This window comes from Ambystoma mexicanum, chromosome 9 (assembly GCF_040938575.1).
Source record: "Ambystoma mexicanum isolate Mex_15411 chromosome 9, UKY_AmexF1_1, whole genome shotgun sequence".
Taxonomy (NCBI): Eukaryota; Metazoa; Chordata; class Amphibia; order Caudata; family Ambystomatidae; genus Ambystoma; species Ambystoma mexicanum.
Window position 1 is genome coordinate 870,084,015 of NC_090931.1, and position 25,284 is coordinate 870,109,298.

The following is a 25,284-nucleotide window of genomic DNA, read 5'->3' on the forward strand; positions in this document are numbered from 1 at the left end:
GCAATGAGGATCATCCGGGAACCGAACCTCCGCAACACTTGCGGGATGACGGGGACTGGAGGAAACGCGTACAGCAGTGGGAACGACCACTCCACCACAAACGCGTCTCCTAAGGCTCCTTTTGGAGGAAATTCCCGCAAGCAAAACCTTTCGCACTTCCGGTTGACACTGGAGACGAAGAGATCCACTTGAGCGGTCCCCCAAAAGGCGAAGATCTCCAGGAGAATCTCCTGAGCCAGCTCCCACTCGTGAGAGATCGTGCTCTGCCTGCTCAGAGCGTCCGCCGTCTCGTTGTCGTCTCCGGCCAGATGAACCGCCGAGATCGAAACTTCCTGCTGGATGGCCCAGAACTCGAGCTGCATCGCCTCCCTGCACAGCGGAAGTGACCCTACCCCCCCCCCCCGCTTTTAGTTGAGGTAGTGCATGGCCACCGTGTTGTCCGTTAGAATCAGGACACTCTTTCCGCGCACAGTCGGCAGAAAAGCCTTCAGGGCTAGCCTGACGGCCCTCAGCTCCGACAGATTGATATGGAGTCTGGACTCCGACGGAGACCAACGACCGCTGACTGTCAACTCGTTGGCATGAGCTCCCCATCCCGCGAGGGATGCGTCCGTCACGATCGTCACCTCCGGCCATGGCAGCCAAAATGGGGCCCCCTTCATCAGATTGCCCTTGACGGCCCACCACAGAAGGTCCCGGGCTACCGAGGACGGCACCTGAACAGGGTCCGACAGCCTGCCGGAGGACTGAGACCACTGGAGCTTGAGTGCCCACTGCAAAGATCTCAAAATAACACCGTAGATCCCTTACTGCTATGTATCAAAATCAACATGATTAAATTGTTCAAAAAAGTACCAAACTCTGTATCATGCATTTTTATGAAATTCTCTGAAAACAAAAAGGGCAAATTTCTAGAAAGTTATTTGAAATATTTATTATTTAGACAAAGAAAATCCTGATGAGCATAAAAGTTGTAATAACAAAGAAGTATAACAGAAATTGTTAAAACACTCACAGTTGTAATTCACAATTTTGTTTAAAGAACAGAAAACAATCAATTATTCTTTTTATGAGAAACAGAATGTTTGCACTGCAAAGATCTCATCTGCAGATGAGCCTCTGGCACCAGAAGAATGCAGGATGGGATGAGGCCGAGCAGTCTCAAGAACTCGGACGCTGGGAGATTCTGGGCGAACTGAAACTTGTGCACCATCTGCTGAATGTGAAGAGCCCTCACCTGAGGAGGAAAACACTGCCCTAGGGACGTGTCGAGCACAGCTCCGATGTACTGGAGCCGCTGCGTTGGTGTCAAATGGGACTTCTTTAAATTGAGGGAGAAGCCCAGCCTGTGAAGGGAGTGGCAGGTGACGGACAGATGATCCAGGACTTGCTCGGGAGAGCTCCCCCTGATCAAGCAATCGTCCAGGTAGGGGTAGACGTGAATCCCCCCTTTCCTGCGATGCGCTGCCACCACCACCATGAGCTTGGTGAAAACCCTTGGGGCTGAGGTCAATCCGAACGGCAGGACCCGAAACTGAAAGTGCGAGTCGCCAACCGCAAACCTCAGGTACTTCTTGTGCTTGGGATGGATCGGCACATGGAGGTAAGCATCCTTGAGGTCGAGAGACACCAACCAGTCCTGAAGTTGAAGGGCCTGGAGGACGTGAGAAAGAGTCACCATCTTGAACTTGTCCTTCCTGAGGAGTTTGTTCAAACCGCGCAAGTCCATGATGGGTCTCAATCCCCCGTCTATCTTCGATATCAAAAAATAAGGGGAATACCATCCCTTTTTCCTCTCCGCTACAGGCACCAGTTCTATGGCATCTTTCTCCAGCAGGGCTTGAATTTCCTGCGCAAGGAGCGGTTTCAGACTCTACAAAGAGAGGCTCCCTGGTGGATTGTCGTGAGGCCTCTGCCGAAAAGGAAGACAGTAGCAGTGGGTTATGATCTCTAGAACCCACACATCCGAAGTAATGGCTTGCAACAGGCGTCGAGGAACTCTTACAGTGGCCGCATCCGCAACCTGCATAGGCGCACGAGGTAGATGCACGATGACATCATACCGAGTCACGATGAACCTCACCCTAGCCATTTCCATGGTCAACAGCCGTTGTACCTTGCCCAGGATGGCCTTCGTCCTTTCCTCTGACGGTGAAGCTAATCGCGCCACTATGTCGAGTCTGGCTCCCAGGAACAGGACGTCTTGTGACGGTACCAAGTGGGATTTCGCAAAGTTGATCGAAAACCCCAGATGCGTGAGCAGTCGGACGGTCTTCGCTGTGTGATCGACGGCGAGTTCTCTTGACTTTGCTCAGACGAGCCAATCATCCAGGTAGGGGTATACGTGGATCCCCTGCAGGCGCAGCCGCGCCGCCACCGGTGCCAGGCACTTGGTGAAGACCCTCAGCGCTGACTTCCAACCAAAGGGTAGGGCCTTGAACTGGTAGTGTCGCCCTTGGACTACGAATCGTAGGAACTTTCGATGTCCTTTGTGTATGGGGATGTGGGCGTAGGCATCCTCCAAGTCCAGCGACGATAGAAAGTCGCCCCCCCTCCAGCTGTCCCCGCACGTGTTGAAGGGTGACCATCCGGAACTTCTGGGACTTGATGTATTTGTTGAGGTGGCGAAGGTCCAGGATGGGTCACCAACCGCCGGTCTTCTTTCAGACATGGAAGTACCACGAGTATACTCCGGAGCCCTGGCGCCTCCTTGGGACGAGTTCTATCGCGCCCTTTTTTAGCAGTGCTCGTACCTCCAGAAATAGCTGCGGCACGTCTTATTCCTTCATAGCCACGGGTGGTAGACGGGGACACTCATTGGAATTCCAGAGTGTGCCCGTGGGCCAGAGCCTCCAGCACCCAACTGTCCGTGGAGATGGACTCCGAAACGCTGACGAATTTCGCCAGCCGGCCTCCCACCTGGGTGCTTGGGTGGGGGCCCGATGTCACGACCGGTGCAATCTTGCTTCGCCGAGGCCTTGCCACCTTGGCCTCCTTGGCGACGACGACGATGTCCTCCGGCCTTGCGGCGGCCTCTGTAGGCCTCCTGCGATGATGAATGGGCAGCTTGGCGGTACAGCGCGGAACCACCACCAAATCTTTTGGAGGCGCCTTGATGGCCTGCAGTGACTCGTTCACTGCCTTGCCGAACAGGTTGTGCCCATCGAAGGGCATGTCCATTACCCTGGTCTGAACGTCCTGACGGAAGTCGGTCGGCCTTGAGCCAACCGCACCAGCGATGGCAAACTCTGTTGCCCATCTGGCAAAACCTGGTGTCGGCGATGTCCGTGGCCACCGTGATGGCGTGGTCCAACGCCACCTTGCCTTCCTGTAGGATTTCAAGGGCCTCCGCCCTCTTGTCTGGCAGGAAATCTATGAGGGGAGTGAACTTGAACCACTGCTCCCTGTCGTAGCGTGCCACGATCGCGAGGGCATTGGCTGCTTTGATGGTCGTCGCCACTGACGAGATGCCTCGTCGTCCCATGGCGTCCAGCTTCTTCCCCTCGCTGTCCGGTGGGGAAGTGGAAGTAGATGCTGTCGCCCCTGCTGATTTCTTCTTGGCTGCAGTGGAGATCACTGAATCCAGGGATGCCTGAGCTCTGAGGCATATCGGGGCGGAATCTGGGACCCGGTACTACTTCTCATTCCGGTCCCTCTTCGCAGGAGCCGTGGACGGGTTCTTGACCAGCGACAGTCCTTTGTCCCAGATGTCGTCCAGTAGTGGGACTGAGAGGACGGTCTTTCTCTTGGCCTCTTGTCGTTGGTATAGGAAACCCTCCTTCTTCTGCTCTTCGGGACAAAGTTGGAAAAGCTCTGAGGCCCTGGCGATCATGGCGTGAAAGGAGACAATTTCGTCGGGAGAAACGCCCAGGCAGGGGGTGATGGGAGATCCGTCACGTCGTCACCACCATCGTCGGCGCCCGTCCCCGCCGTCCGTTACGGTCTCATCCATCGGTGGAGGGGAAGGAGGTGAAGGCTGTAAAGGAGGGGGAGGATGGATTCGCCTCCGCTTGTTCGGTGGGCTCCCCGACGATCCATGCGCCACTGGATCGTCCGCTGGGGGTAAGGTCAACCTTGTCCTTATCTCCGTACAGAGGGTCTGGATAGCCATCAAGATTGCTCCCGAGTTGTCCTGTGGCATAGGCCTCGGGAGCGATGGCTGGGGCGTGGGGTCCTCCGTCCCCTCCGCGGCTCCTCAGCTCCACCGTTGCTCTCTACGTCTGCCTCGTCGGGATCCCTCCCGTAGGCCCTGACTTCCTCGAACTTCTTGTCCAGGATCCTTTGTACGCTACCAAGCTCATCCTCAGAGGTGGTATCTGTGTCTGTTATGGCTACCGTGCCGACCCCTCTTTCCCCTCCTGGGGTTTCACAGGGGTCTTCTCGATAGGCTGAAAAGATGATTCCGTCCGGTGTGGCAGGTAAACTCTAGGCCCGGAAGTCATCTCCACTGGGGTAGCCTCCTCCGGCTTCGCCAGGGCCGCCACGACTCCTTCAATCTAGGCCTTCGCCGGGTGAATCAAAGCCTTCACGACCTTAGGCGTGCCTGAGGCCTTCACCTTATGGGGAATGTCATTGACCCGCTCCCCCTTGGCTGTCTCCGTCGGGATCGACCGGGGCTTCTCCCGGAGCTTACCCGGGTTCTCAGACTTCCTCTTCACCGAGCCAGAGCGTTGGCTCGTGGATGACGTCGGTGACATTGTGCCCTGTCTGCCAGCCGAAGAGCCCGAACCATCGGCGCTCCCGGGGGCCTGCGGACTGGCAGTGTTTTGCCTTTTGTTGGGCCCCCGTCGCCGGAGTGCCCTCAAAGGTCTTAGAAGACCGCTCTGACTACTACTTCTTCTCACCTGCTGCTGGGCTCTTCCCCTCCAGGCAGTTTGTGAGTCGAGTACGACGATCGCTCATTGTCCGGCACGACATGCACAGGACGCACAGTCCTCCTCCACGTGCGATTTGTCGTTGTGAAGGCAGTAGAGGCACCGGGATTGCTCATCTTCCTTGAAGACGTTCTGTAGTCCACATCCAGGGCAGCTCCTGAACAGCTTGGATCCAACAGGTGCCGTGCTTGTTAGGGAGAATTCTCATAAATGGCTAATTTCCCTTACCTACTGAGTCGCTCAGCAGCTTTGCTGGATTTCTAGGGTTTATTTTTTTCACCTGGTAAGAGTGTGAGCCTTTTTTTCCCACTCTTACATGTGTTTTGCTATGTGTACTTCTACTTTGTGTGATCTTGGGCACTGGAGCCTCACCTACTCCATGTGCACCGCTTTTTGTGTGTGTTACTCAGCACCTTCAGTGCAGTGACACAGGGTTGTCTTTTTGACTTCCCACTGACTCCATTTTCTGGGGCTGACTACTGTCCCCCAGAAAAGATAAAGTTGCCATTAACTTTATAATAGTCACTTTAACCACAGACCCAGTACACACCATCTTACATGGAGTATTGGAAAGGATTAATTCTTATCCCTTTTTGTCAGTGTCTCTTGGAGCATTGTTTCGCTCCCTTTACACTAAGACTTGCCTGGTGGCAGTGGCATCTACCCTATTTTTTATACTGCGGTTATCTTAAATAACCATGGTATTGTTTTAGGCTTCCCTTGAGCTGGTGGGACCAACCAGTTTGCCCAAACTGCAAGTGAGGATCCCTCCTCTGGTTGAATTTGCTGTACACAGCTATAGTGGGCCGGATAGCCAGGTAGGTCGGACCCTGCTTGGGTTTTAAGGAACGCACATTTTATTCTTTGCTTTGCTGCTGGTTTCTTCCCTGGGTAGCGCAGGACCCTCCAGTCTTCCTACTTCTAATCAGTCCGACAGTTGCTTCAGGAACCGTGAGCCTGCAGGAACTACCAGGAACATCTGTCTCAGCAACAACTCCCTCTCTGTTTTAAGGTACTGTTCAAATCCGGTTGTTCGTTTCATTCAACCACGGTGAAAGTGTGAAATCTTTCTCCAATCCGAGGCTTGTCCTTCTCTTCTCTTTGAACTAACTTTTCTACCAACCAACCTCGTCTGGAATCCGTGTCACGAACTTTACCGCAAACTACACTGAACTGTATTATCTTGAGCAAAAGACTTTTGAACCATTGACTTTGGGCCTAAGCCTTTTCTGTCTGATTTTATCATTGTAGTCTCTCTTGTTCAATTGCCATGAGTACTTACCTGTTGGTGTGATTCAATTTCTGTTAGCTTCTGTCTTTCCCTCCCGTTTAAAATGCTGGAGTGCCATTTTGCTCGCACTTCATTTTGTGAGCTTAACTTGTCTGGAATTTAAGGGTAGTTGTGTGGTGTATTAGGAGTGTGATTTTTAGACTACTTATAACAGTGTAATGTTATACAACTGAAAAGTGAAATAAATGTATATTCTTTTATTTGAAAACCTTGAGTCAGTGCCTGAATCATACTAATTGCTGTCATTTGTGTAACTATTTGATACTGCTCACTAACTCTTGAGATAAGTCTGGCTGCTCAGCCACTGCTACCACTTTAACTTTGTAGTACAGGCTTGTACCAAAGGTGAAATTGTACTGTCACTTGTAGTCTTAATTGTTTGTGGTGTTCCCAAAGGGTACTGCATATAATTCTGCCTAACAGTATCTCCTTTGTCCTGGGCAATGACCAAGCGGGGTAGGCCTCAAAGATCTTCTGGAATCCTCCAAGAAGTGAAAACTTGATGAAAATTCGCCCTTGAGGGTCGTAGAAAAATTCAAAAACGGGTCCCTGTCGATCGGAAGTAGAATCGGTGGAGCTTGAGGTTCGAGTGACCGAAAACATAAGAGTAAACTCTTCAAAAAAACGCAGTAAAAGCTCGAGAGCTATAGCATGAGGACTCCCAACACTTGAATGTGCGGTAAAAATCTGAAGATGGCTGCCAGAGGAGGGGCTTAGGTAGAGGGCAGTCATTGGCTGGGGCAGTATGACCCAGAGACCAGTGATTGGTTACTAGTAGAAAGACAGTTCAGAAACGAAACTGAAACTGATTTTTTCTTTACCGAGGATTCCTAGCCTGACGACGGGGAATAGTCATGAGCATGTGAATCCATGCCAGACCCCATGCTGGGGAATTAAGGCACTTGAAGTGCCGATCAGCAACGGAGATGTTCTGCAGTCTACATTTTACATAGATTTTGAAGACACCCCTCTACTCATCGGCCATCGCCGAGAAGCGAAGTAGGCCCAAGCCTGGGCCTTCTGAAACTTAAAGTGAAGAACTTGTTATGAAAGCAGAACTTTGCGGATAACGGACAGTGATTGGTTATAGAGGAGAAATGCAGTTTTCAGGCTACAGCAAAATGCTTTTCTTTTTTACAGATTATCCTCAGACAGACAACTGGCAATATTCATAAGCATGTGAATCCATGCTAGATCCCATGCTGGAGAAGAATGAATCGCTCCTGGATCTTGATCATTTAGAATATGGAGATCGTTTATTGGGCTTTTCTGGAGATTTCTCTCCGGTAGAGCTTCTACCTTTGGAAGATTTTGTCTTTGAAGGGACGGAAGACTGAGACTTCAAATCCGACAGACCTAGGGTGAGCTTCAATCTTCCAGCCACACTAGATGAATTCATGTTTGTCGCCGACGCACCAGAGATAAATCCTGTGCAGATCAGTGATCGACATCATCGAATCACATCTTGCACATCTCATGAAGCCTGTCTTCAGCATAGACAGCTTAAAGATTTTACTTAAAAAAGGGTGAAAGCGTTACTCGAGAGATTCGCTGAGGTGAGTCGAACGGTTCCGAGAGCATGCTGTGCATGCGGCTAAACGAAACTGAGGCCATGGGTGCAGTGCGTGCTATTTATACCATCATCGACTTCACGTCTGGACGCGGGAATGGTAACTGTTGAGGGACATCGACGTTGCCAATATTTTGAGACTGCAAATCAAGATATCAATATATAAAAGATGATGAATCCGTTGGAAGACACACTCCATTAGAAATATGCCTATATGCAACAAATGAGAAGTTTGCGCATAAGGTACAATAAGCCAATTACAATATGGTGTTAATTCAAGGAATTTTAGATGAATTGTTAAAGTTTCATCAAATTTGTGGCTGACAGAATTGCATTCTTTTATCTTATGATTTTCAAAATTGTTCACCGTTCCTTTTTTTTTTTTTTTTTTAACACTGTTGAATGCACTTTGAAAGCAGCAAAAAACTATACAAGAAAAGATGACATGCGTCACCACCTACAGCCCTATCAGCAACAGACTGAGAAAAGTCTTCTTCAATCATTGGAAAATTCTGGCCACAAAGGATTTCAATCCTAGCAAACACAGGTTTGCATTTAAAAAAACCACAAAACATCAGATAGTCAATTATACACACCTATGAACATTCACCTGACAAAGTTCAATCAATTACATCCATGTGGGGCTTGCCGTCGATAATAGAGCACCATAAATGTGGCAACTGGTCCCAAGACCAAAAATATGACGAGCATTCAATTATACGACCTCTTTTGTGAACTAAGAATTTACGAACTGCAAAACAACCCCAGAGGTAGTGACAAAGATAAAACTGTTATACAAACCGAGCAAAAATGGATAAAAAGAATGACACTGTGTGCCATGGTTTAAACACAAGTATCAAGTGGTCACTATTGCTGTAATTTTCGTCAATTGTCTCACTCTTGGCCCACAATTGCCTCATTTCGCCCTACCACCCAAACACATGGCAGGGGTACCTTTGGTAATAATCCAGCTGTGCTGCATGGACTGCGTGTTCCCTGTAAGTATTTTACTCAATTGTACCCAATTCTAGTTACTAAAGTTGCGTGATCAAATTAATTGGGACCTTGTATGGTAATTTATGAGTATACAAAGACATCTTGCTTTATGGACCTGCAAGACCTTTACTGTCCTCTACAAAAGGGAGGGAGCTACCCTTGTGCCACCTGACCATTCTTAGCTGAGTAACGTGTGCCTTCCAACATGACTGCACTGATTTTACAGCTTCTTGCCCCAGTGCATATGCATTTAGCAATAAAGCCCATTGCAACCGTTTAAATGTACAGACATGCTTCGGCGGAGCCGACTCTTCCAGGCACAGACCTAAAGGCGTACCGAGATGGTTTGAACTCAAGACCACAGCGGTACCGGTAAGTGCATTTATGCACATACATTTGATAACCATGGCCCCGGTAGCACCAGGCTCCATATGCCAGTGCACAGCTGCCATGCAGCATTTGGAAGCAGCAGGGTGAGCATGAGTGAAGAAGAATATGCCTTAAGATATTTATAGCACCCATTGAGCTATTTACTGTGTTCACACAGATTGGAGCTTCCCTCCGGCTCACCCATTAACTAAGGTTGATGTTTCTACTGTAACGCAGGACGGTTTAGTAAAGTCGTTTTATGACAAACAGCAATGTCGTCATCCATTTAACTGCATAGCTTGCTAAAAATAAAAATATAATGCTAAAAGCATACCAGTATTTTTGACAGGGTGGTAGTCTAAAGAAAACTATCAGACACACCAGCAACAATCAGAAGTTTGAAGATATTCACTAGTACTTCAAAACATCAGTCCTTGAACCTTTAATCAACAATTTAAGGTTAGTATTAACATGGATATGCAAAATAGGTCACCAGAAATAGTGGACATCTCAACTAAGCCTTATTTACACCTAAATGATATTTTTCAATACACATGAAGTGTGCATTCACCAGGGGTCACGCATCTTTTCTCTGAAACAGTTCTCGTCCTGATGAAGGCCCAGTCACTTACGAAGTAAAGCGTTGGATGCCAGTATCTTCAAGAAAAGGGCCAAAACACATGTCGACCGATATTTTTATTTAATCTTACAATTGAGGGTACATTTCTTATTTCCCATTTCATTAAAGTTGTGAATCACAGAGACACCAAGAAAACCATTTCCAATCAAGCGTGGTCTGTGTCGGACTATAGTACGACGCCCAGACATTTTCAAATACCTGACTGATTATGAATACATAATACTCAGAAACAACAGCTGGGGCTGCGCTGTAGTCTCTATGTCCATATGAATATAAATTTTGGAGTTAACATATTACTGTGAAGCACCTGATGTGGGCATTTTACTAACACTGGTTAACTTGTCATATACTATATGTTGATATATGCACTTAACTGCTACAACAGGCTGTGCTACACAGGTTCTCTCTTTTCTCTGTTTTTGAAATAATTATTTTTAATGTTTTTGAGAAAGGCTGAGATTGATGCTTTTTAAATGGATGTGGGCATCAGCATTTCATGTTAAACTCAACTGGGTGCTAAAGGGAGGGGTATTCGGTTGTCACCATCTGTTATTTTGGTCATTTTCTACCCACCTCTGTGACACCGAACCCCCATCAACAAAATATTGGGGAAGATCCAGTTAATGTATTGTGTACTTTGAAATGACAGAAATAAAACCACCAGTAAATAGGGTCTGCTGCCTCATAACATAAAACAAGTGCCCTCTGTTAACTAGATTACTCCTGGGCTCATATTCAGAGTATTTATGGTGACAAAAATACAACAGATGCAAATGCAGTAGAAGCAGTAATTTGCTGTGCCATTGGATTTTTCAGAATGCATTAATTTAACACATGAAAACCACTGTACCAACTCTCCAAAGAAAACTGCTCAATGAAGACCTCCGAGACTCCATATGTACGAAAATGAGACCTCAGTTCCTCCTGTAAAAGATAATGTACTGTTAATGTGTAAAGTAAGGACAGCAGGAATGCGGATTAAAACACAGTAGACATTTTCTGCCTACCTCAGATGTGGAGGGTGGTAAGCCTGCAACATGAACATAACATTGTTTCCCCGACTCACATCCTGAAGTCTTGCACACTTTCAATTCTGAGTAATAAAATCAAAAGAATACAGTTACTACACTGAATTCCTGAGACACCTACTCAGATAACTGCACAGAAGAAATATATTTATGGCATACATCTAGAGCAATAGGATACACCAAAAATCAGTAAGTGTGCAGATGAAATGTACCACCGAGCCATTCCATTTAGCATTAACCATTTTCCGTTAAATAATTTTATTTAAAGAAAATGGCTGATTCTCTCTTGCCCCAGTGATTAAAATGTACAATCAAATTCTAGTTCCCAGATTGATCTACCGGGCTGAGGTTGCGGGAGGAGGGCTTATTGTGTTCGAAAGGGGAAGCAATAATTTGGAAGCGCGGTTTATCCCTCCCCGTGTGTATTCCCTTGACCGCGATTCGACATTCTGGACCCAGTTTCATTGGAGGCCATGGTCTCTTGGCGAAGATTACAGTCACTAAGTATTATATTCTCCCCAGTGGGTACTTTGTTTGAACAACTTAATACTTCTGTTATTCGAAGAGACTACACAACTCTGACTCAATGGATCAATGGTTCCTTGATTATCACTTTACTTTTGTAATCTTTTATTCGGCATTACAGCCCTAAAAGAACAGTTTTTACAAATACATTGCATTAAATTAATGTTATGTGCATATCCGTTTCCCTTATGACATAAATAAAACATACAAGCTTAACATGTATATTTCATATTACAATTAACAAATACAAGTGAAGAAAAGAAGGCAATAAAAGACTAAGACCACCAATCGATTTCCATTCAGCATTTTTGGAGTTTAAAATTTTATACTCCAGTAGATCGATATTACATGGGAGAAGAGATACTAAATACGGGTTATAGACCTCAAATCTCGCAGCCCCCCTAGATATTCACTGTCTAGAGTGCACAACTTATACTCGAGTCAACATTAAGGTGCTTTAATGGGCACCCCTTCCTGAATACCCATTTCTCCTGCCTGTTTTGGTCTTGCCACCTAGCCCTGTGATGAATTTAGCAACCTTGAATACCCCTCCTGGATAACTGGCTGTCTTACAGTATATATGTGGTGTAAAGGGGTTTATAAAAAAAAAAGTCAGCATTTTCAGCCGTCGCAATAATCACATGGATCCCTTCTGTAATTGTCTGCATTCCGGCTGATCTTGGTAAGGGAATTAAGGATAGCTTCCAGAGTCCCTGCGTAATCGGGCAGAGGAACATAAAGTGAGAAACTGTTTCATCTGTTACTTTGCACAGGGGGCACTTGCCTGCGTTTCCTGCCTTCCATGATGCTTTAAATGTTGACACCTTCAATGTGCCTAGTCTAAAATGAACAAAGAGGGTGCAAGCAAACCAGGGGTTGATCCAATCGAGATACCTTTCTAACCCAAAATCGACCTTCATACAAACATAGTCTGGCGCTATCCTTAGGTTCCTGCAGGCTCTGTTCATACAGCCCCTGGATGAATCCTTCTTTAACAGCGCCTTTATACTCTATGATTTCAGATTATTTAGCGCCAGGGGTGAGACCATGCCTCCAGCTCATTTAACTTGTACAACGTATTTCTGTGCAAACCATGGTAGTTTTGTTTCTCCTCCTAGGCTCAGCAGATGAATCATGTCAGCCCTGTACAATTCCAGTTTGGGCACCACCCACAACCGCAGCCATTAGAGGATTGGTCTATCGGAGGCGACAGCATCTATTTGGGCATAAGTTCAGTTCTAAGTGGAGCAGCGCATTTGCTGATGATAACGGGCGGCCTAGTAATCTCTTTAAGTGTTTGTTTTCCACCGTACTCCATTGATTCAAGTCGGCGTACCCCCATAGTTTTGCCCCAAAGATGTCAGCTGCTGTTGCATGCTTCTTATACAGAGCCGGAGAAATCGCCCATCTACCATATCTGTTGAAAAAGGCACGTGAGCCCCCGCCATGCCTTTTCAGTGTCGCAGAGACTCTGATAATTTGGCTTGTCCAGTTCCCACGGTCAGTGAATCGAGTGCCCAGGTAGTCATAATGCCTGACTTTTTCTAGAGGCATCCCCTCTGCAGTAGTAATTATGTTCACTATTTTGCCAAAAGTGGGCCTGAAGACCATTGTTTTCGTTTTCTCCGTATTCAGGGACAGTCTCTGCTCCCCACACTTCTTCATAAACACAGACATTATTGGTTTAGACCTTGGGGAGGTAGCAAAGAACAGACCCTTGAATATCCTCGAGCTCAACTACCTATCATTGTGTGACCTGCAATACACTCCTAGGAAGGTTAAAAAGAAAATGCACGACGATTGGATTTCGAAAGAGCTCGCCTAGAATCATACAATAGCTTTGACCATTTTTGTGTTGGACATTAAACCGTATAATGGAGCATGGGAATATTTGATTATACATCCCGCAAAGAAATCCAGGGATTTTTGGCTATGCTTGAAATTAAACCTTTTCATGACGAAGGATGTTTTGGGGACCCGTAGGGGGTTGTCAAATGTAGAGCGATCCTGAGGGTATTGGATGATGGTGAATGAAACATTAAAACACATAATTATTGCATGCACTGAACTTTGAGACCATCGTAAAGTGACGTTTTAACCATATTTTAGAAATAGGCCCTTTTTTTACTTATGAACATTTGTGATGGACTCTCCTCTTCAAACCTAGTGAGCAACTTGTGATTGCAGTGACAAATTTTGTAAAGACCTGTTTTACCTGTTTAAGCTTTTATTAATGTTGTTAAATTAACTTAGTGTTTGAAAAATTCGGTTTTAAAATATAATTTGTAATGTTGTATACTGATGCATGTGTGTAAAGTTTTACTGAATAAAGCTATATCATACAAATAAATAATAATAATGCATCAACACTGATTGAGACATGTAATTAGCTCAGTTTCGGATGGGAATGTAATGTGCTCAAGCTATGATATTTGGAAATGCAAAAAATAGAATAAAGGGTGAAATCCACAATAAATAGGTCTGATAAACTTAATCTGCGATATTTGCAGCCTAGAACAGTATAAGCAAGGTGATGTGAGTAATCTATATCTGTAGTAGTTCGATAGAAATAGTACAAAATGCACCAAATATAGCATAAGAAACGCAGTGAGCTCGTCCCTGATATTTAAATGCGGGAAACGGTCAATACAACATGGTGTGAAGAGGCTATGTTATTAGAACAACATGGAATAAATTAGCGGATTCTGGGATTTTTAAATGCTGTAGCACAGCAAGAAAGCTACTTACTTGTTACTACTGAGCACAATATAGTCCTTATCCATCATTTATCATTCATAGATTCAAGTGCTGAGGAATAGTCCCCCAGTCAGGCTGGGAATCCTTGGTACATAACATTAAAAGTTACTCACTGTAGTGACTAGAGTACTCATAGTCCACAGTCCTCTTTCCTCCATCCCAACATGGGGACAGTACCGGAACCTTTGGCAGTGAAAGAATGAGCCTCCCCTTTAACCTTATTAGTGCCAAGGACGAGGTATCTCGTCCTTGTAATTCCCTCACTGTTGCCAAGGATGAGATACGTCATCCTGTTCGGCAATCTCTGTTTTGTGCGATCCCTGGTTTGCAGGGATCGCACAAAACTGTAATCCAACCCCCGGGCTATGAGAGGGGGGAGGTCCCCCTTCACTGCCCGGGGGTTGGATTACCTTTAATTTCACGTCGGCATGCGTGACGCACGCCTACATGAAATTGAAAGTAAATTCACTGCGGCAGCCATTTTCGGCTGCCGCGGTGAAAAGAGAAGGTGATCTCCATTCTCCCTCGATCTCCGGCTGTATTTCAAGCTCAGTGATCATCTGCCCCCAGGGGTGAGGAGGATACAAAATAAAAAGATTTCGAAGGAAGGAGGGAGGTGGGGGGGTTGGTTTGGGGCCCTGGGGCCCACTAGCCACCAGGAATTCTTGAAAAAGTGGCGTCGTTGGGAAGGGGAGATTCTCCCCTTTCCAACGACACCATTAATGATGGCATTGCTGGTTACGGATCAGGCGCAGAGCTCTCGATCCGTGACCAGCAATCCCACTAGACCACCAGGTATACGTTTGTGACGTGGGGGGGCACCGGCCCCCAAAGCATGGGGGCACATATCTGATAAACCCTGGGAGCAGATGGCTGATCATCTGCCCCCAGGGAAGGGGGCAAAATAAAAGTAAGAAAAAAAACCACTGGAATGGGGTGTGGGGGTAATTTCTTTGCCCTCCTGAAAGGGTGGTGGCCCTCCCCCTCCAAGTGGAAAGGGGGGGCACCCCTTGTAGCCCTGCCTGGGGGCAGATGTAAGCCCCCAGGCAGGAGTACATGAGGTGGCCCCCCATCCAATTGGGGGTGTGGGTGAGGGACACCAGGAATAAGTGTGCAGCCCTCCCACCCCCCAAAAGGATGAGGCCTGCAGGTTAGGGCCCCCCTGGGAGCAGATGGCTGATCATCTGCCCCCAGGGAAGGGGACAAAATGAAAAAAAAAATGAAAAAAGGGGCATTTTTGGTGGGAGTGGAGCGGCACTACACTAGCCACCAAGGATTTATTTTACAGAAAAGGGGGGTGGCCCTCTCCCCCTGCCCTGGGGGCAGATATTTGCTCGTAGGAAGGGGCATCTGACCCAGGGGAGGGCTGCATGGGATGCCGCCCCCTGCATTTGGTGTGGGGGGGGTGGGGGAGTGAGGCACCCCCCCATTACATTAGAAAATGACCTGGCGGTTTAGGGTGCCTCTCAGCCCGCCCTAAAGTGTAGTGTACCATTTTCCATTTTCTTTGTTTACGAAACTTGCCTTGGCGCAGAGGGGCACATTGGTGTGCCAATCTGGCCCCGGGGTGCCCAAACCTTACTGCCCCACCCACTGGGGGGCCTGTCCCACAATTTATGGGGGCCCTCTCGCCCCCACCCCAAATGGAGGGGGGTTGTACCTCACGCAGCCATTTGTAGGAGGCCGGCATGAGGTGCCCCGCCACCCATTTGGGGTGAGGGGGGTAGAGGGACCCCAAAAATGTGGGACAGGCCCCCCCAGTGGGTGGGGCAGTAGGGTTTGGGCACCCAGGGCCAGATTGGTACAATGTGCCCCTCTGCACCAAGGGGAGTTGGGTTACCAAAGGGAAAATGGTGGAAAGCATTTTAGGGGGGGCTTTGGGGCACCCCAAAGGGACGGGGAATTTTCTAATGGGATGGGGCGTTAAATCCCCCACCCCCCACCCACAAACGGAGTCGGTGCCATGTCATGCAGCCCTCCCTGAGACCAGCGCCCAATTACCTTCGGGTCAGGTGCGCGTTATAAATAAAATAAACAAACAAACAGATATCTGCTCCTAGGAAGGGATGCCTGAGCCCAGTGAGGAGTGCAGGACAGCCCCCCCCCTTATATGCCCCCGGGGAGGGCTACATGAGATGCGCCGCCCCTCCAATTGGGGTGGGGGTGGAGAAGTGCACCCCCCTTCACATTAGAAAATTCCCCCGCAGTGTAGAGGGCCCCTCAGCCCCCGTTAAAGGGCAGCCTGCTGCCATTTTGAATTCTTTTCTTTGTTTACTAAACTTGCCTTGGCGCAGAGAGGCAAATTGGTATGCCAATCTGGACCCGGGGTGCACAAACCTTACTGCCCCACCCACTGGGGGGCCTGTCCCACAATTTTTGGGGGCCCTCTCCCTCCTACCCCAAATGGAGGGAGGTGTACCTCATGCAGCAGTTTGTAGGAGGCCCAGGTAGGCCTGTTTGAGGTGCCTCTGCCACCCATTTGGGGTGAGGGGGAGAGGGCCCCCAAAAATGGTGGGACAGGCCCCCAGTGGGCGGGGCAGTAAGGTTTGGGCACCCCGGGGCGAGATTGGCACACCAATGTGTCCCTCTGCGCCAAGGGGAGTTGAGTTACCAAAGTAAAAAAGTGAAAATGGTGGAACGCATTTTAAGGGGGGGGGGCTGTGGTGCACCCCAAAGGGTCAGGGAATTTTCTAATGGGATGGGGCATTGACCCCCTACCCGCAATGGAGTGGGTGCCATGTCATGCAGCCCTGCCTGGGACCAGATATCTGCTCCTAGGAAGGGACGCCTGAGCCCAGGGATGAGTGCAGGACAGCCCCCCCTTATCTGCCCCCGGGGAGGGCTACATGAGATGTGCCGCCCCTCCAATAGGGGTGTGGGTGGAAAGGTGCATCCCCCTTCACATTAGAAAATTCCCCAGCGGTGTAGGGTGTAAGGCAGAATCTTGTGCAGTTCCCTTAGGGAGCACTACATAAGAATAAAACTACAGGTATTAGCAATAAATCCCCTTTGGTATCGGTCTGTACCACAAAGATTTAGTTGGTAGCTGTGGCTAAGCAGTCAGACTAATCCCAAGAGGAAGATGAGCAGTATTCAGGGTTTACACAATAGGACTACAACACTATGGCACAAGGAAACACTGACCAAAGCCTTGTATTAAAAAGAATATATATATTTATTTTACACACTTCTAGTTCAACACATTAATCACAGTTATTAAAGCAAGTTAAAATCACTCAAGAAAAGTATACACAACTCCCTGGTTAAATTGTAGACAAGTTTGAGCAAGAGTGAAAACTGAGCAAAATGGCACAGTGAAAACCAAACACAAATGGCACTCTAGCAATTTCTCACAAGGGAGGGAAAGCACAAGTTATAAAGGAATATACTTCTTAGGCACCCTAGCAACACTTCCCAATAAGATTGTGAACAAGTTTAGGCAAGGCAGTACTTTAGCATGTATAATACTGAGGTGAAAACCGAGCAAAATAGCACTTGTTTAACAAGTGGGAAGGAAAAGGTGGTTATGAGAGTTAGGTGCACCAACACATTTCTAGGTGAGAAGCAATTTAGAGAAGGCAGTTGTAACAGATTCAGACAGAGTCAATAGGCCTGTGCCAGAGTCAGTGGTACAGGACGAAGAGCCCAGGAGCAAAAATGTTCTTTTAGCTGCAGTCAAGTCTTTGTTAAACGATTCGAAAAGGTGGTTGCAGAAGGTGAAAGACAATGTTAGATGATAGGGGCAGCCAACGCAGCAGGTAGGTAAAGGATTTAAAACACCTTTAGTGGTATCAAACGAAAGGGGAGGCCTGGCAGAGCAAAGTACCTTAAAATGTAGAAGAGGCTCCTGCGGTGGCGGTTGTTTCTGAAAGTTCCTGCAGTTTGGGAGATCCAGCAGAGGAAGAGAGGCCCTCGTTGTGGAGGAAGGTTCGAGTTACTGCACTGCCCAGGGATGAAACCAGCCACGGTGCTGCCAAACAAAGTAAAAGGTACGCTCCTTTAAATCGCGATCGTGGTGGACGGGTGCCTGGCTATCCGGTCTCCGAGTGCAGGGCACTGGTGATTCGACCAAGGCAGGTCCTGGAAGGCGATTGGCAAACTGGTTGGCCCCACCAGCTCAAGGGACGAAGGCTCTTGCAGATGAAGATCTTCTCTCGTCGTGTGGAGAAAAGTTGTGAGATGCTGCAACAGGGCTTCACCGGTGGTTCAGTTGGTGCAGATGTCTTTGGCTTCTCTCCTCTTCGGCTTCTTAGTTCCAGTGGCAAGGTCTTGCTCTTCCCGCCCTTAGGACCCTGCTTTTATGCAAAAAAATCCCCATTCATGCAGCCTAGCTGTCACTCACACAGTGGAGTGGTCATCCTGGCGGGAGACCCTTTAGCCTATCAGGGCAGAGTGTGACATGGGTTGCTGAGGCAACCCTGTCCAGGGAGCCTACTCCCCCTCCCACACAATGGGTCCACCCCAGAATCGGTGGCGCCGAAAGGAGGGCTTCTTGGCAGAAGTCCGCCAAAAGGACAAACAAAGGATCCCCGACCTGGGTTAGGATCTTAAGAAAGACACGAGAAAGAATTTATATAAACGTTCTGGCAAATAAAACCTACCGGAGTAAAGTTAATATAAAAATAAACCGGCGGTATGTTAGAGGCTGTCGGTAAATGTGGTAGCCTCGAACAATGGGAAAATCCCATAGGGAAATATGCGCATTCGAATAATTTTGGTAGTAACCACTGCCACCAGCCAGAAACTTTTGAGAGAGGGACTGTACAGTACCCTCTCGAAAATGAACCTAAGGGAAAAACTATTCACCCTTGCCAGTACCTCCATAGTAAGATGGCTTGTACTGGTTTAGTTCATAAAGATTGACTAGTAAAGTCAATGGGGACTTAACATGCCCTGGGAGACAGTATGCAGTCCCAGGGTATGGAGTCTATGTTTGGGGGTCACTATGGCACCCCTGTGTTACTGCACGGAGGGTGCTGTGTAACACATGTGTATAACAATGGTTCCTATGAGGGTGAGATAAACCCCATAGACATTAAACACAAAAAAATAGCCTAGAACACACATAGCAAATATGCCTAAGAGTGGGAAAAAGAGTCTCACTCTTAGCAGGAGACAAAACCAAACCCTTCAAATCCAGCAAAGCTGCTGGGGGATTCTAAAGGTAAGGGAAATCAGCCATAGATTGAGAATTCTCCATAACACAAATATCCCCTCCCCTGGGGGCAGATGATCACCCATCTGCCCCCAGCGGTCTCCATTGTTGGGGAGAATTCTCCAGAATGGCTAATTTCCCTTACCTACTGAGTCCCTCAGCTGCTTTGCTGGATCTCTAGGATTTATTTTTTCACCTGGTAAGAGTTTGAGCCTTTTTTTTCCCACTCTTACATGTGTTTTGGCTATGTGTTGTACAATTTTATGTGTTCATGGACTGTGGAGCCTCACCTACTCCATAGGCATCTTTTTACTGTGTGTCACACAGCACCTTTAGTGCAGTGACACAGGGTTGTCTTTTTCAGACTTCCCACTTCAAACTCCATTCCTGGGACTGACTACTGTCTCCCAGAACATAAAGTTGCCATTGACTTTATTAGTCTTTTTAAATGTACAGACCCAGTACAAACTATCTTACATAGACTTCTGGAAAGGGTTAGTTATCCCGTTGTGTCTGTGTTCCATGGAACATTATTTTGTTCCCCTTTCTTTAGGATTTGGCTGGTGGCAGTGGTATCTACCCTATTTTTCCTACCGTGGTCTATTTAAATAGCCTTGTTACTGTTTTAGGCTAAGTTAGTAGCCTCGAACTATAAACCCGGTGCACCTCTTGTTTTATTTCGGTTCCGGCTGGGTTCATTCGCCATTTCTTTTTGTAAAGGTCTTTCTCGTGTTTTACTCTGCGCGCCACCAAACCAGGTTTGGTTCCTTTGCTCGCCGTCCTTTGGCAGGCTTCTGCACAGAAGCCCTCCTTAGGCGCCTGAATGTCTGAGGGGGTGGGGTTTGAGACCTGCTGCACAGGGTCTCCTTGGTGACCCATGTCGCACTCTGTATGATTGGCTGTGGTATTTTTTTTTTTTTTTTTGGCATTTGGCATTTTTTATATAGCGCTACGAACCCTCAGGTATCTGAGCGCTGCTTATTATTACCCACGGTGTGTGGTGCTTATTTATCGACCTCGGAAGGATGAAAGGCTGAGTTTGACCCCGCCGGGATTCGAACCTGCGTTAGCAGGCTCTGCACTGATGTCAAAGCGAGCGCTCTACTCGCTGTGCCACTTGACCGGCTAAGGACAGCCACCCTGCTGTGTGATTGACAGCCACGCTGCGTGAATCGGGAGAAAACTGCATAAAATGCAGGTCTCTGGGGCTTGGAAGACAGTCGCCACTGGATCGAGAGAACCGAAGAGAAGCTGACAGGAGAGGACCGCTACCACGACTGAACCTCCCGGTGAAGCCCTGCGGCGGGTCTGAATCTTCAAACTTCGACGACAGGGAAGATCTGCAAGGCATCTTCTCCCCTTGAGCTGGTGGGACCAACCAGTTCGCCAAACTGCAAGCCAGGCCCCCCTCCTCTGGTCGAATTTGCTGTGCACCGCTACAGTGAACCGGATATCCAGGAGGACCGGACCCTGTTTGGGTTTTAAGGAGCGCACCTTTTATTCGTCGTTTTGCTCTGCTGCCGGTTTTTTCCCTGAGCAGTTCAGGACCCTCCAGTCTTCCGCCTTCTTGTCAGTCCGACAGTGGCTTCAGGAACTGCGAGCCTGCAGGATCTGCCAGGAACGTCTTCCTCATCTATAGCATTCTTCTGCTCTAAAGGTACTGTGCTAACCCGGTTGGTCGTTTCATCCAACCATGGTGAAAGTGTTTTAAATCTTTCACCAATCCGAGGGCTTGTCCTTCTCTACTCTTTAAAGTAACTTTTCTTCCGACCAACTTCGTTCTGAACTCTTGGCAAAGACTTAACCGTGAACTACTCTGAACTGTGTGATCCTCTGCAAAGACTCTGGGCCACCGACTTTGGCTCAGGCCTCTTGATTGGATTTCCTCACCGTAGTTGCCTTTTCTAGAATGCCCTGCTTATTAACTTGTTGGTGCTGCTCAATTGTGAATAACCTTGTCTTTTCCTCCCTTTTAAATTGCTGGAGTGGCATTTTGCTCTCACTTGATTTTGAGCTCAACTTGTCCAGAATCTATTGGGTGTGGTGTAGTGTATCAAGAGTGTGATTTATCGACTGCTTTACTTGAGTGAATTGTTTTATAAATGATGTGTAAATAAATGTATATTCTTTTACTGAGAAACCTTTGCTTGAACCATAGTAAATTGCTGTCCTTTGTGTAACTTCTGATACTGCTCACTTTACTCTTGAGATAAGTCTGGCTGCTCAGCCATCGCTACCACTTTACTGTGTAGTGCAGGCTTGTACAAAAGGTGAATCTGTACTGTCACTTGTAGTCTTAATTGTGTGTGGTGTTCCCAAAGGGTACTGCATATGATTCTGCCTAACATCCATACCTGTGGCCCCATGCTTTACGCACACCATGTGAAACTGAAGATAATCCAGCCCCCGGGCAGTGCGGAGGGACCTCCCCCTTACATAGCCCAGGGGTTGGATTACTGTTTTGTGTGATCCCTGCTTTGAAGGGATCACACAAAACTAAGTGTCAAAAAGGACAAGGTATCTCGTCCTTGGCAACAGGGAGGTAATCCCAAGGGCGAGATACCGCGCCCTTGGCACTTAAGGGGTTAAAGGTCCTATAGTTTGTGTAGCCAATGGGACGTTGTGTATTTATAGACGTTCATAGTGGCCATTTTGAGGGAAGGGCTTAGGTTTCTTAACATCAGGTGGGACGACTATCACTTTCACTTACTAGCCCATAGTAGTATAGATCGCATATGTAGATGTTCACTCGGAGCCGATCATAGTTAGTAATAGGTTCTGTAGTTTGCCACGTAGGATGACGTTGGTAGTGATGCAGGTCAATGTCAATGATGACAAGTTTTGAAAATTAAAGGCCAGTTTTTTATGAATTTCGTTGAGTAAGAGGATCGAGCGAATTCGTTGATGTTCGTTATGTTATCTGTTTTAGATAATTGCAAATAAAACAGTACTCCTTCTTACCAACTAATTGAGTCATTTTGATTATTAATGTCGAGTAACCTCTGCATCCCCATCCATCTCCAGGGTAATTGCTACTCATCTTAAAGGGCTGAGGTTATTCAGTTCACTTGGTAGCAGAGGATGGTTTAAAATCCATCGACATAAGTAAACTTTGGAGCCCCGGCAATATCGCACGACCTCTGCCATTCGGCTAACAGGACGTGAAGCTCCCCTTAGATAGTGGTTAGTTTAAATTTTAAAAATCTTGCAAGTAGGGCTTGACGGGTCCTTCTGGTTTTACACTATCCCCTCCCAGGGTCTACGAGAAGCTGAACGAACGGGAAGTTGAAGAGGCGGTAAAAGAGGCGTTCATTCCCAAGAGTCAGAAGACGAACATGCGAATGATGAGTAAAAACTGAGGGAGTTGGTAAAATGATGTATGGGTTATGAGTGGCAAGAAGTGATAAGGGAAAGAAGTGTAACGGAGGGAGGTGGGGGTAAATATAACACGAGAATAAGAGTGTTAAATAGTGAATAGAAATTGACTTGTGTAAGGACAAGCAATAGAGGTATCGTGAGGAGAGTGTTCCACGATAAAAGGATACGCCCTGTTCCTGCCTTTTAAAGAATGGATCAGAAGAAATCTTCAACCTAAAGTCTCATAAGTGGACGCATAGATGAGTTCTGGTTAAAGACAGACTTAAAGAGGTTGATTTGAACTCTGTATGGGGTATTGATAGAGGGCATGACGAGTCTTCGAGAGAAGATCCTAAGAGCTATGTGTGACCAGTCAAGTGGGTCTGTTTGTTTTATGTATTGGTGATGACGTCATAGTTTAAAGAAATTGGAGAAAAAGGAGAAACACAAGGTTGACGAATTTAAGTGATTGTTTAAATTTGAGTTCATGGTGTTTTTTTAGCAAGATTAAAGTAAAAAAGGTTAGAGGGATTGAGCCGGAGACGATTGGTGCATGGTCATATTATATTATTTTCTGAAACGTATTGTTTTTTTCAAATCTGTGACAAAAGCAAACAAGTATTAATAGTCAAGAGTGACGAGTCAAAAATGGAGGATGTTACTCCATTTGTGCAACTCTGCAAGCAGTTGCCGAAACATGCACCTAAGCTTAGACAGTATAGTGCAGAATGGGTTAAGGGAACTGCAGATAAAATGTTTATGCCGTTGCCGCAAGGAGGGTCACTATCGAAGGTAGTCCTGCAGCATATGACAACATATTTGCATGCAGCGTACACAGGAAAAAAGCTAGACAAGCGACTAGCGAGATTAGAACTTTGGAAAATGTACCAGGAGGACAGAGAAAATCCGCCCCCCCCTACAGATTGGACCCTCAATATATGCAAAGAGGGGGGTGAGGAGCCTTCTGCTCACCCCACCCTGTCGGAAATAGACAGCGAAAGCAAGAAAGACGATGGGTTATACCCATTGAGGAAGCTCAAGGCAGCAACAGGGTATAGTAACCCAGCATATAAGTCGCCTGCGCAAAGCAGTGACGAGGGCCCAGAGAAAAATACTGAGAAAGACGTAATTCCTAAAGTCCCAGGGACAAGGAGAGACAAGATAAGGAGAGCAGTGATCAGGTAAGCACATTTTTAGATATATGCAGAGAAATAAAGAGAGGGAAGGGAGAAAGAGATAAAGCTGATGAGTTAGCACTTCTATAGAACGAATGGATGGATGGACAGATTTTTCTCAAACTCGATGGTAAAAGCATCGAGGATGTAAGACAAAGGGAAGATAAAGATGGGCAAGATAAAAAGGATAAGGAAAGGGAGGAACAATCGAAAGAAGAAGAGAAAAAGAAAGAAAGACGAGAGCAGCTATATCAAGATGAACAACTGAAAGAGCAGGAGCAAAGAAAACAAGACAAAAGACAAAGGGCAATCGAGGAGACGGAAAGGTTAGAAATTAAAAGAATAGAAGAACAGAAGTTAAGGGATAAGAGAAGGCAAAGACGAAAGGAGGAGATTCGAAGGGCAAACGAGAGAAGGGATATGAAGAAAAAGGAGGAAGACAGGATAAGGGAGGAAACAAGAAATCGCAGAGATCTTGATGATAACATAGAACAAAAAAGAAGGCAGAGAGCATGTGATCTCGATCACCTGGAGAAGAAGGTAAGGGATCCAGAACCAGAAGTAGCATGGGAGGACATAGAGTTATTTCCGGAATATGAGTAATTACCTGGGCCATCTAGAGTAAATCTAGAAGACAAGTTTTACTCCAGGAGCATTGGGGAAGCGACAATAAAGTTTATTATGATATGAAAGCCCAGAAGAAATTGAATGGGAAGGGAAAAAATAATCGACTTGAGAGTACCTCGTGTAGCATGAGGCCTCCCAAGGAGTTGTCTTTAGATAGACTGAATCTACACAGAGATGAGGAGGAGAGAAGTTATACGAGTTGGGCACAGGAAATGTCAGACGAAGATAGAGACACCTTTCGTGGAGAGGAAAGGGATGACACGTGTGGTCCCGAGGGTTGTTTCTCAATGGATAAGGAAGTGAGATGGTCAGATTTAGATGCACCTATACCTAGGACGTCAAAACCAATTACGCAGTCAAATCAACCTAAGCGGCAACTTCATGGTGAGAGGGGGGAATCGCCACCATATGTGAGCAGATTAAGGTCGCTACCAGGAAGAGGCGAAGTTAGTACAAAAGAAGTTATCCAAGTACGCTATTGAAGGGGCAATGATAAATAGTGGAGACAGATCGAATTCACAACAGGTAAAGAACATGCCGCAGGGAAATAATCAAAGGCAGTTTGATCAGGGCAATAATGGATTTGCTCCACGAGGAAGAGGAGGATTTCGAGGTAGAAGTTTTCTGTATAATCAAGGGAATTGGCAGAACAATCAGGGAAACTTTCAGAATAATCAAGGTGGGTTTCAGAACATGCAGAATCATAATCCAGGCATGCAGGGAGGACAGATGGGGAGACCGCCTCCGGTATGTTGGACATGTGGGATGACAGGGCATTTAACTCGCACATGTAGAAGTCAAGGGTTTGTGCAAAATGGCCAATTTTGAAGAGAGGGGGACTTCAAACCCGCCTTCGTATTTACAGCAGAGGGGATTTGGGTTTGCTCATAATCAAACAGTGCAACAGGTACAATGCTGAG

At 47.0% G+C, this 25,284-nt stretch overlaps 1 protein-coding gene across 1 annotated transcript in view; it reads right to left on the reverse strand.

Moving 5' to 3' along the window:
- The window catches only part of RBM44 (RNA binding motif protein 44), a 1,098,830-nt gene that overhangs the window by 444,269 nt on the left and 629,277 nt on the right, over positions 1–25,284 (reverse strand). The window contains exons 10-11 of the mRNA XM_069615953.1: positions 10,748–10,833; positions 10,591–10,664 (exon numbers count right to left, since the gene is read on the reverse strand). Of these exons, the coding sequence (XP_069472054.1) occupies positions 10,591–10,664; positions 10,748–10,833 (160 nt within the window). The remainder of the gene's footprint in view (positions 1–10,590; positions 10,665–10,747; positions 10,834–25,284) is intronic.